The 13,068-nt window shown below is 38.0% G+C and overlaps 1 protein-coding gene across 5 annotated transcripts in view; it reads left to right on the top strand.

The window, feature by feature from the left end:
* The window catches only part of MYO9A (myosin IXA), a 517,771-nt gene that overhangs the window by 163,392 nt on the left and 341,311 nt on the right, over positions 1-13,068 (top strand). For 4 of the 5 annotated variants that reach the window (XM_033919772.1, XM_033919768.1, XM_033919769.1 and 1 more), the window contains 2 exons: positions 3,580-3,679; positions 6,459-6,515. In XM_033919772.1, coding sequence (XP_033775663.1) covers positions 3,580-3,679; positions 6,459-6,515 — 157 coding nt within the window. The remainder of the gene's footprint in view (positions 1-3,579; positions 3,680-6,458; positions 6,516-13,068) is intronic. The other variant, XM_033919771.1, reaches the window with a different exon arrangement.

Here is a 13,068-nt window from a genome sequence, read left to right as displayed (position 1 = left end):
TTATTATTATTTTTTAAACACTCAGCACTTATTTTGCCTATGTTACAACTTTGTTTAAGTTATAGCATTTGAAGAGTGGCTTGATGATGGTACAGTCTTTGTGGGTTGATATTCAGCTGAGAACAAGATGCACCTGTATAGCTTATAAACATGCAAATTATGCAGTTTTAACAGGATTTTCTAAAGCTCTGAGACCCATTCTTATCATTAAAATTTACTGTTTATTATTTTGTGATTATCGTTCAGTGTTTTGTTTTCTTGAGAGTTATTTGGTTGGATTAAATATTGTGTATTCTCTTATTGAGGATTTTTTTTTATTGTTAGCAGCTCAACAGGTGCCATCTTGCATGGCATAACTGGTGAGGCAGAAATTTGGTCATTATTTTTGCCCTTGAAGAATGTGGCATGCTGGGGAACCCTAGATGAGGCTGGAAGTTGGCTGGGAGGTAAGATTCTGGGAATGGCCGTCAAGATTGAACACTAATGTGGAGGGGCTGCGGGAGTCCAAGAGTATAATCTGGAGAAGAGGGCACAGTAGCGGCCAGCTAGCTCATTATGCCCAAATAGTTATAAAGATTTTTTTTTCTAAGTAACACTATAAAACAACATTCCAAGCTGAATTGGAGATACAGAACTCACAACATATAGACAACAAAACATACATATGTACTGTTTCAAGTAACAGTAGAGATTTAATTTTAGAGTGCAAAAAATAACCAAGCACATTTAATTCTGCAGTCTAAAGTTATTCCTGTGTTGGCACTTTCATTTCTTGTTGTTCTCTAAAATTAAATCACTGCTGTTTGAATCTTTGAGCATGAATCCTTTGTTGACTGTCCATTGACTGGAAGATCTTTGTTTATAGAAACTTATGCCCCCTTTTATCAAGCTGTGCTAGAGGTTTTTAGCATGGGTCAACAAGGAATTCTATGAGTATTATATTCTATTATATTCTATCTTCTATTCTTTGACGAATAATGAAAACTCAAGCCTATCTAAAATAATGCCTTCCCTAGATATTCTGAGATAATTTTTTGAAAAAAAAAAAAAAGTGATAGATTTGATGGGGTCAATCATTGACCCCACCACCCTCAAACAGTCTGAATTCAAGAGCAGATGAGATTTATGATACACTTGGATCTAGATTTGTGTCGTTTAATAGTTGTTCATTAGCAACTATTTCTAAATTTACCTCAAAGATTAAAAAGATATGTATACTTCATGACCCAATACCTCTCTCATGGGTAAAAATGAATTAACATGGGCTCTAACCACTCATATTGATTATAATTAATCAAAGTTTGGCTATAGGGATCTATCCTGAGAGTTGGAAACATTCTTATGAAACACCAGTGATTAAATCAATAAAATCGGAACCAACCAATCCCAAAAATTTTCACCCAATTTCAAACTTATGCTTTCCTGGTAAAATAATTGAGCAATTTGTTCTGATTCAACTTGTTGAATTTATAGAAAAAACCAACGTGCTTCATCTGAGACGAGCAGGATTTCGTACAGGACACAGTACTGAAACATTGGTCTGTTGCTTTCTTAGTGAAACATTGGAGATGTTGGATAATGGATATTATCCTTTTTGCAGTTTCACTGGATTAAGCTGCTGCCTTTGATCTTGTGGATCATGAGCTAATGGTGAGAAGGTTAGAATCTATAGGGTTATCATCTAATGTTTTGAGCTGGTTTGAATCATTCTGCGTAATAGAACATATTCACTAAAAAGAAAGACATCTATCTAAAAAAAATATCAACCATCTTGTGGAGTCCCCCAACGATCTGCTCTATCTCCTATATTTTTTAATATATTTTTAGCATCATTAATTTATTTGATTCAGGAGATAGACTTTAGAGTGTATTTTCTATGCTGATGACATTTTGTTAGTTGCTAAAATTGACCCAATTCACTTAGATTTGAATCCTGTGAAGAAAGGACTTGTAGAAATTGCTCAAAGGTTAACTGACCATAGATTAGTCCTTAGTATTGAGAATTGTGTATCTTGTTGGATTATAGGACATTACTTACAACCAAATTTGGAAGTTGAAATTTTTGGAAAGAAAATTCCATTAGTAGGAAGCTTCAGATATCTTGGAATTTAGGTTGATTACCAGTTGACCTTGAAAAATAAGTGTCATAGGTAATTAAAAAAAGGATTTTATTCATTAAGAGCTTTGCGGACTATAAGAGGATTATTTCAGGAGAAATATCTACATACCCTTCAAGCTTTAATAATCTCAAAACTAGATTATTGCAGCATTTATACTTGGGGACATCAAAGAGGAATCTCAAAAGATTGCAAACTATACAGAACATTGCAATAAAAGTTTTAGACTTTAAGAAAAAATGTGATAGGGCAACACTTTTTTATTTGGTTTATTTATATCATTGGTTACCTGTTTATTATAGAATTTGATTTAAAGCTTTAACTCTTGTACATCGAGTCTTCTACTTTTTACAGCCTGATTATTTGTCTTCTTTTCTAATTTCTTAGTCACCATCAAGAACTTTAAGATCTATTCAAGACAATGGGTTAATATTACCCTCTGTTCATAGAGCTAGGTGGGCGTCTACATGAAATAAAGTGTTCTGTTTTGCAGTTCCAAACTTATGGAACCATTTTCTGCGAGATTTAAGATTAGAGGCAAATTTTAAATCTTTTAAAATTATGTTAAAAGCAGTTTTTTTTTTTTGTTTTTTTTTTTAAAGAAGCATTCGGACAAGATTTGAATCAATCTGAAATTACTCTTATCTTCTAAATGTTTTGGATCTACAGTCAGCAGTCCTATGAAATCTTAATATGATATTATTGTTTTATTTAGGAGTGAATATTTTCTTGTATGCTTGCTGTTTGTATGGGTTAGGTCTATCCTATTTAACAGTGGAGTTCTTTTAGTTTTTTATTTTAAATATTTGATTGTAATTGTAAACCGCTTGGACCAGTAAAATGAATGAGTGATATAACAAAATTTTCAGGGTGGGGTTCCGGCAGGAGGGATTGGACATCCCTCCTGCTGGTAGTCTTCACGGGGGAGGGGAGGTCGGGTTGCTGTGGCCACTAAACTTATCACGGCAGGTAGATCCCTTGCCACGATAAGCTCAGCGGCCGCATTTGCCTATTGTGGACTTAGAAAGGCGTCTAGGGCCGCCTAAGCTCTCCTAAGGCTACTTCCAGGCGAAACCACGCCTAGCCTTAGGCGGCTCTACGCACTTCCCTAGACTCACGGAGGCACCTACAATGTAGGCGGCTTGCCCAAGTTGATTTAAAAAAATGTGTATTCCGATTGGTGGTTAGACAGCAGTAGGCTGCCTAAAATTGGGACACCTTTTATAGAATTTGCCCCTTTGTGTCTAGGAATATTCAGTAGGGATATTTGTAATATCATGTGAAATAAATAGTTTCTAGAGAAATGTAGGAATGGAAGGTGTGTTGGAATATTTACACCAGAAACTATATCTGGTGTATATTATGAGAGGCTGAGAATCCCATAGCATTCTGAATTTTCACTTCAATAATGCACATAGCTGATATTCATTTTAAAGCCTAACACATGTTTTCTTGCTTCTAGGAACTACCATGTATTTTATTATCTTCTGGCAGGAGCCAATGATGAGGAACGGTCAATGTTTCACCTTAGGCAGCCTGAAGAATATCCTTATCTTAATCAGGTTGGACTGACAAAGTATTCCTAACAAAGAATATCTTTGAATAAGGAAAAAAACCTTCTATATTTCCCTGGTTTCAGAACAGACAGTTCCTTTTTTTACCTAAATTTAGACTACTGAACAGTTCTTTCTGCTCTTATCTCAGCTTTCAGATAGCTGTCTCATAGGCTGAAATGTGGAATTTAGTGCAGGGCATCTTCCATTTGGCACTTCTAATGGAATGAATAATGTTATACAGTTTTAGTTGTGCCACCCAAGCTGCTTTACACAAGGAGGTTTAATTAACATGAGATGTGTTATTTGATAATACTGAAGTTGTCTAATGTCTACTCATGCTGCTGCCATTTTGATACACTCAAATCACGGTCTCTGATTGGTACAATCTCTGAACTTCCTCGGTTTCTAATAGGCTTTTTTGGGTAAATAAATATGATGACAAGCTCCACGTACTGACTTCACATCAGGTGACGGGCCAAGCCCACTCTCGCTACCTTCTGTTACTTAAACCTCCTTGGCTCTATGGGTCTGCATGAGAACAGGATATGTAATAACCACAATGTTTCAGGGATGCATATACAGCTGGATTTTGTATGTCATCAAAAGTTGGGCATGTCATTTTGAGCACAAATCCATATGTAAACTAATTGGTTAATTAGGTGATAATTATTGGCAGTCAGTAGTTATGCACAGATCTGCCTTATATCCTTAGGGGCTCATTTTCAAAGCACTTAGACACACAAAGTGCCATAGTGCTATGGTACTTTCTGAGCCCATTTCTCTATAATCTACATGCCTAACTTATCTTGCATGCAACTCCAAAGGGGTTGTAGCCAGGGGAGGGGCATAGACAGGTCAGGAGCATTCCTAAGGTTTAAGGACAGAATTATAGAATATTGTCATTTCTGCGCCCAATTGCCATTAGTTGAAAGTGAGCATTTACATCAGCCTTCATCATGCATAAGTACTGATACCCAAAGTTAGGCATGAAATGCATGCTAAGCTAGTATTCCATAAAAGCCATTCTGTGTGGAATGACCTTTATAGAATACGAGCTTAGCATGGATCATCTGAATGCCTAACTTTGGATGACCTTTTTAGAATAATCCCCATAATCTTATATCCAGGGGTATAAAAATAGTGCTTATGATGATTTTTGCTGGATTCCCATTTTGATAAAACTGTGGTTATGTTTTAGTTGTAGATTTGTAACATACAAAGTCTGACTCTGCATGATGTAGTGATACTAAACCAACATAGCTGACTGACAGCATGATCATTCACTTAACAGCATAACAAGGATGTAGATAATAAAATTAATTAAACTAAACTATGTTATTGGAAGAACACAGCATATAGTATAATCTATATCTCTGCAAGCTATCTGAAATCTTTGGATTTTGCTTTGTCATCAATTGTTCTATCTTAACAAAGTGACAGGCACCAGAAATTAGCACCTGAGTCCATCAGATGAAATTTTAAAAGCCGAGGTTCAAATGGAGAACTGAAATACAAATCAAAGGATAGGGCTACAGTTTTCCGTATTCCAAAATGAAATAGCCTTTGGAGTTGAAATACATATATACCTTTATTGTGCATTTGCAACTTTCCAGAATCATCTCTTTTGTTTAAGGTTTAAAAAAAACAAACGGCTCATCCTAGTAAGCAATAAATGTCATAGTGTATGGCTGCCCTTAGGATATTATTAATTGGGGATTAAATCTATTTCACATTCTAGTGCAGGGGTGTCAAATGTTGGTCCTCAAAGGCATAATCCAGTTTTAGGATTTCCACAATGAATATGCATGAGATCTATTAGCATACAATGAAAGCAGTGCATGCAAATAGATCCCATGCATATTCATTGGAGAAATCCTGAAAACCCGACTGGTTTGCGGACATTGAGGACCGACATTTGACACTCCTATTCTAGCGTTTAAAATAATGGACTGTGTTCATGTTTGAAACTTTTGCTCAAAAGAACAAAACCAAAGTGGAATTGTCCAATCAGAATGGTGCACAAAAAAAGTGTCTTTCAACTCATCTGATAGATCCAAATGCCTTTATTCATCCAAAGTTGTGCAAATTCATACAGTGACTCAATGACTCTAGAGTCATTGAGTCAATGTATGAATTTGCACAACTTTGGATGAATAAAGGCATTTGGATCTATCAGATGAGTTGAAAGACACTTTGGTTTTGTGGTTTTGTTTCTCCTGTTCTTTTGTGTGTTGAAACTTTTGCTCATACACTTAACTTGAATTTGTCTATTATGTTAAATGTATTTTTTTCTCTAGATTTTCATTATAACCCTAAATGCTATAGGTTGCTAAAATATATCATTCTATATAGCATCTAATGTATTGGTGGCTTAAATTATTACCAAGCTCATACACTTAAAAATAACACATTTTTTGTACAGGAAAGTAAAATACTCTTAAAATAATTTACAGTATAGACTTATACTAAATGAGAATCAGAGTAAACCCTGAGGGTAGTAATAATTCCTACCTTCTTTGCATGAGCATGGTCCTGGTCCAGAGTCATTTCTTGGCCTAGTTTCCAGCAGGGCAGTGTTTGTAGAATGTTTTGCAAAGAGCAATGAAGAACAAAAAGCTTTAAGTCTTATTTTTCCAGATTAGTTCAGGAATTTTTTATTTGATCAACTTGAGTTTAGGATGAAAATAATTGCATAGCCTTTGTGGCTGGAGGCAGAGTAAGTGGGAGAAAGTGAGTGCATTTGTTTAACCTCAGTGCTTCCTAACCCCCTTTGCCTTGCTTTCAGATGACAAAGAAACCCCACAGAAAGAGCTGGGATGATTATAACTATGATTCAGAGCTGGTTAGTACACATCCATATACAGTATGAGCATGTTTGTTATTACCGGTATAGGGTACTCTCTGACCTCTTCGTAATTAAAAACTAAAGGGGAGAAAGGAATGAGACAAAGTGAAAGCAATATATTTTCTTCACTGTGTTGATTGGATATAGCATAGTTATACTTTTTCATCATTTTCTTCCCCTGTGGCTTCTCTTAAATGTGTGTTTGAATAAGGAGCTCCAAGTGGATGCATCCACTCATTCTCACAAACTGGGTATCTTGTTTCTGAAGGGTAGCAATCACGAGCACATAGCATACAGTGCTTTTACATGAAGTAGTTTCAAATGTTGTGTTGCACTTTGTTTTGCCTATAAGCTTGATTCTATGTTATAAGAATAATTATACTCTTCACTTAACATTAAAAAGATCCCAGTCTATCTGAAACTTAAGTTTAGTTCATGGTAGTAATTATGCGCTCACATGACAAGAAACAAATTTTGTGGAGAATTTAAATAACTTCCAGAGATTTGCTGCTGATTTCTTATCAAGAAATCATTTCTTCAAAATAATTATATCTCATAATAAAACAGGAAAGAAATTTTAAAATAAATTATATTAAGCATATTAACTGGTACAGTTACAGTATATACAGTACGGTGTCTTTCCTGCAAATAGGTAACTAAAATGAAATGTGATGTGATCCACCTTGTTAATGGCATTTTCTTTTGCAGGAGAGGTGCATCAACATCTACACAATGTTTTTTGGCACTATGATGTGTATTAGGAAATGCAGAGCAACTCCCTGTTTCTTTTCTCTCCTAGATATTGTTTCTCTTTCCCCTACAGTTTTGTTTTGTTTTTTTTCCTAACCATAGTATTTCATCTTCCTTCCCATATCCTTTTTCGTTTTCTTTTCAGCCTCTGATATGTTCATAGGGTCTGTCTGTGTTCATCTTTCTCCTTCCTCTATAGAGGATCCAACCTTTTTTCTAGCTCCAGTAGAAGGGCCATGACTACTCCTTACTATAGCAGTGTCATGTCTTCTTTGCCTCTTCTTCCCTTTTGCTTTCTCTTTCTCCTTTATCTCTTTCCTCCCTGCTCTTTTACTTTTGCTCCTTCTTTCCTAATACCCTTATCTTCTCACCCTTCTTTTCTTTGCTCATTCTACTATCAGTTTAACAACAGCACAGTACTGCATTGGCAGTGGAGCACAAATTGAACTTCTCCTGACAGCAGATATTTTACTGGAGCAGTTGCAAGTAGAAGGGAGAGGATGGTTCCTTTCTCACCTTTGTGGTTGGTCGTAGTTGTACTTGAGTTCTGCTGCTGACTGTTTTGTACTATGGGCTGACTTAGAATAAGGGGCCTATGTGAGCTCTCTGTAGCACATCACTGCTAATCTCCAGAAGTTTCATAATGTTTTTCAGTGCTGTGAAGGATCCAAAGAGAATATGCTGTTTTCTTCCTTATTTCATGTTTGTTAAAACTAAATACTAATGGATCTGGAGGCTAGTTTGAGTCCTTCTCAAGAAGTCATGTCTGTCTCTGTTTTGCTTTGTATCTGACTGAGCATGCTTTAGTTTCTAATCGCATGATAATATTGCTAATTTTCTCCATGCATAATCAAAACATTTTGGTCAAATACTTGTGGTAGTGTGAATGAAAAATATATCCATAACAATAAAATACATAAAAATTACCTTTAATTAATGCTGAAAATGTATGAGCTAAATGTAAATGTTCCATCTACTATTATGCTACAAACATATATGCAGAAATAAGATGCAGTAAAGTGATCTCATCAGTGTAGAGTTTCATTAATAGCACCTATAAGGTAGGAGTAAAACTATAGTAACCTGATTGGTTTGTTCATTCATCCTATGGGGACTTATAGATCTAAATATTTGTACTCTGGAGGAAAGGAAGGATAGAATAAATATGAGAGCAACATTTAAATTCCTCTGGAATATAAATTCACAGGAGGCAGGCCTCTTTCAGTGGGAAGGAGGATCTTGAACAAGGGTTTTATGGGTGAAGGTAAAAGGGGTACCAATTGGTGAGAGATCAAATATGTGTACTCGGTGGAAAGAGCTCCTAGCACTCAGGGAAAGGGTCTGAGGCAGACAGAGTTTTATAGAGGAGACCTACAGGAACAAAGTAGAGAAATTCCACTTCCAGTCTGGCAAATTTTGTACTGCCAAGGAGAAGAAAGGTCTCCTGAAGGGAGAGCATCATTTTAGAGAGGTGGGAAGTGATTTTGTAGCCAGGACCTGCCTTCCAGATGATGCTATATCCTCTTACACTGAGGATGTCTCTCCAGGGGCTTTTGCCCAAGAGGGAAAGGTTAGGATGGCCATTGTAGTGGGAAATTCAATTATTAGGCATATAGCTGGGTGGCTGATGGATGTGAGGATCGCATGGTTACTTGCCTGTCTGATGTGAAGGTGGTAGAACACACACATCACCTAGATAAGACAGTGCTGGGGAGGAGTCAGTTGTCTTGGTACATGTGAGTACTAATGACATAGGGAAATGTGGTAGAGAGGTTCTGGAACCTCCAGTGTAGCATTTACAGACATGCTTCCCATTCCACACACAGTGCCCAAGAACCAGCACTAGAGTCTCAATGTGTGGATGATTCAATGGTGCAGAGAGGAGGGTTTTAGATTTGTTAGTAACTGGGCAGGATTCTGGGGAAGGGGGAGCATATTCTGTAAAGATGGGCTCTACCTTAACTGGGGTAAAAACAGGTTGTTGGCATCAACATTTAAAAAGAAGATAAAGCAGCATATAAACTAGAAACTGAGACAAGGCCAACAGTCTCTCAAAAAAGCAGGATTCAGAGCAAGATATCTTTAAAAAATATCACCAAAACAGAGAAGGTAGGGCATCCCAATTACGAGGTTACAGTAGAGACCAAGTAGATTGGGTGTATAAGATGCGGTATATAAGCTTAAAGTTTAGTTTAGTTTAAAATTATCCATATCATCTGCTAAGCAAGTTGTAAATAGGAATAGCAAACATTATTAAGAAATGTCTATATCTATATGAAAATACCAGAAGCCTAAGAAGCAAGATGGGAGAGTTAGAATATATTGTACTAAATAAAAATATAGATATCTTTTCATTTAGAGGCATCTATAAGACCCGGTGGAAGGAAGATAACCAAAGGGACACTGGGATACCAGGGTACAAATTATATTTCAGTGATAGGGTCGATTGAATTGGTGGAAGGGTAGCATTATATGTTAAGGAGGGTCTTGAATCGAATAGACTACAAATTTTACAGGAACTAAAACACACATTGGAATCCCTATGGCTAGAAATTCTATATATAAAGTGGAAAAGGATAGTGAAAGGAGTGTACTAGCATTCACCTGGCTAAGATGATCAGACAGATGCTGAAATATCAGAAATTAGGGAGGCTAACAAACTGGGTAACACAATAAAATGGGTGATTTCAATTACTGAGATACTGACTGGGTAAATGTAACATCCAGGACATTCTATGGAGGTAAAATTTCTTGATGAAATCAAGGACTGCTTTATGAAGCAGCTGGTTCAGGAACTGACAAGAGGCAAAGCAATTCTACACCAAGTCCTTAGTGGAAAACATGAATTGGTACAGTAGGTAATGGAGCTGGGGCCATTTGATAACAATGATCAAAGAAACATGGTGGCAAATAAAGACCAAATGGCCCATCCAGTCTGACCATCTGTAGCATCTGCTATCTTCTCCTCTCCCTAAGAGATCCCAAATGCCTATTCCAATCTTTCTTGAATTCAAATACATTCTTTGATTCCACCACCTGAACTGGGAGACTATTGCATGCATCTACCACCCTTTCTGTAAAAAAGTATTTCCTTAAAATTACACCTGAGCCTATCACCTCTTAACCTCAATCTATGCCCTCTCACTCTGGAGTCTCTTTTCAATTGAAAGAGATTTGCCTCATACATATTTATGCCACATAGGTATTTAAACGTCTTCATCATACCTCCTCTCTCCCTCCTTTTCTCCAATGTATACATATGCAATCTTTAAGTCTGTCCTTATACACCTTGTGATGAAGACCACTGACCATTTTAGTAGCCTTCCTCTGAACTGATTCCATCCTATTTATATCTTTTTGAAGGTGCAGTTTCCAGAATTGTAGTTCTTACCAGTCTTATACAGGGGCATCAATACCTCCTTTTTCTTATTGTTCATACCTCTCCCTGTGCACCTTAGCATCCTTCTAGCTTTCACTGTCACCTTTTCAACCTGTTTGTTTTTCTCTGAACTTTGATAAGATTTTGTTACTTTCCCACTTCCCACCTTTTATTGTCTATTTTCATTTTTATTACTTTGGTTTTGTTTTTTGGCAGTTTTCTTAAAAACAAAAAAAAAAAAGAACACTTTTCCGTCAAAGGCCGCTTACGTCTGTGATGGTGGCTTCTTCAACGGTAGTTATGGTTTTTGCTACTGGCCTTTTCAAAGGTTGGTGGCTTCTTCTGCAACACCTTCTTGATTTATTTGTTAAATTCTTTCACCCCTTTTTTTTTGTCAGGAACAGTTCTTCGGTGCGAGCATAGATGGTGCCAGGTCTTCACAGCCTTCAACATCAAAAGCATCGACATCGGCATCGCAGGACATTCATGCATTGGGGAAGCCAGTTAAGAGGCCATCTGCTTCCCAATAAGCATCACAGGTCTCTACAGCATCGAATCAGTTGATGCAGACCAAACAACGACATCACCACTCCACAGCTTCGCAGGTTGTCTCACCTTCAAGGTGTGGTTCCTCGCCGAGGTCACCCACACCGAGGCAACCTGCTGCACCATTGGTACCGGCTGTTCAGCCTTTAGTACCGGTACCTTCGTTTCGGGAGAAACTCGATAAGTTTCTCCAGAGGGAGTTTGGTAGTGTGTGTCAGCTGCTGCTGATGACCCAATCCACTCCCTTGGTACTGGCCCAGCTTGAGCATAGCAGTATGAGTAGAGAATGACACGGGGACAAATTTTTCCCTATCCCCGCAGGGACTCATTTTCCTGTCCCGTCCCCACGAGTTCTTTTCCTATCCCTGCCCCATTCCTGCAAGCTCCGTACTCATCTGCACAAGTCTCAAATAACTTTAATATTTAAGTATCCGAGGTTTGTGCAGTTAAAGCAGAGCTCACAGGAATGGGACAGGAACAAGGACTCATGGGGGCAGGATGGAGACAAATTTGTCCCCTTGTCATTCTCTAATTATGAGGCCTGAAGGTACTAGTGTCAGCTGTATAGTGGAACATCAATCATCGCATTGCTCTTTGCATCGATGTTCCAGATCTTCTCATCGACGTTCTTCCTCGAAGCATCAATCTTCCACTTTGAAGCATCAACGATCCTCTTCGAAGCATTCATCGCGTCGATTTCAAGCTCCGAAATGAAAAAAGGTACACGTATCGATCCTCGTCCTCTTCTTCACGGCAGCCGTACTGGGCATGTCGAAAGCCTTCTCCTTCAGAGAGACTTTCTTTCTCCTGATACATCAGGCAGTTAGGTAAAGCTCTGCATATTAAACTGGAAGCTGACACTGCTCATAGTGCCGAGTATTTTGGAGGTCTTGGATTATGATGAACCTCCTAAAGAACTCCTTATGTTACCACTTCATGGCATTCCAAAAGAGACTCTTCTTAAATATTGGGAAACACCTTTGAATATTGTGGTAGCTCCAAGAAAACTTGACTCTTTATATAGGATTGTTTCTTGTGCAGGGTTTAACGACAACAGCTTCAACATCAATCACTAGGGGTAGAGTCAACCCTTAAAAAATCTTCTGCTACCAAAGTTTATGCCTTAGCATCTCCAGGACATGAGAGCTGTACAATGGACAAATTTGTTCATAGACTTTACCAAAATACCATGCTGGCGAGCAGGATACTTTAATAACAATTTTTATTTTTCCTGTTATTTGAAGCGCTTGATTAATCTGTTGTCTGATTTTGACCAGTATATTCCTTAGAAACATAGAAAACATAGAAAATGACGGCAGAAAAGGGCTATAGCCCATCAAGTCAGCCCACTCTATTAACCCTCCTAGAGATCACACTCAGGTGGTAATACCTTTACACTGCCCTCGTAGAGATCCGACGTGGGCTTCCCACTTATTCTTGAAATCAGGCACGCTGTTGGCCATGATCACCTGCTCTGGGAGCTTGGTCCAATGGTCAACCACTCTCTCTGTGAAGAAATACTTCCTGGTGTCGCCATGAAATTTCCCGCCCCTGAGTTTCAGCGGATGCCCTCTTGTGGCCGAGGGTCCTTTAAGAAAGAAAATATCATCTTCCACCTCTACACGACCAGTGATATACTTAAATGTCTCGATCATGTCTCCCCTCTCCCTGCGTTCTTCAAGAGAGTATAGCCGCAATCTGTTCAGCCTTTCCTCGTACGTGAGATCCTTGAGCCCCGAGACCATCCTGGTGGCCATTCGCTGAACCGACTTAACTCTCAGCACATCCTAACGGTAATGTGGCCTCCAGAATTGTACACAGTACTCCAGATGAGGTCTCACCATGGCTCTGTACAATAGCATAATGACTTCGGGC

Source organism: Geotrypetes seraphini, chromosome 14 (assembly GCF_902459505.1).
Source record: "Geotrypetes seraphini chromosome 14, aGeoSer1.1, whole genome shotgun sequence".
Classification (NCBI taxonomy): domain Eukaryota; kingdom Metazoa; phylum Chordata; class Amphibia; order Gymnophiona; family Dermophiidae; genus Geotrypetes; species Geotrypetes seraphini.
Note: the sequence above shows the minus strand (reverse complement) of the source record. Positions and strands in the feature narration are given on the sequence as shown.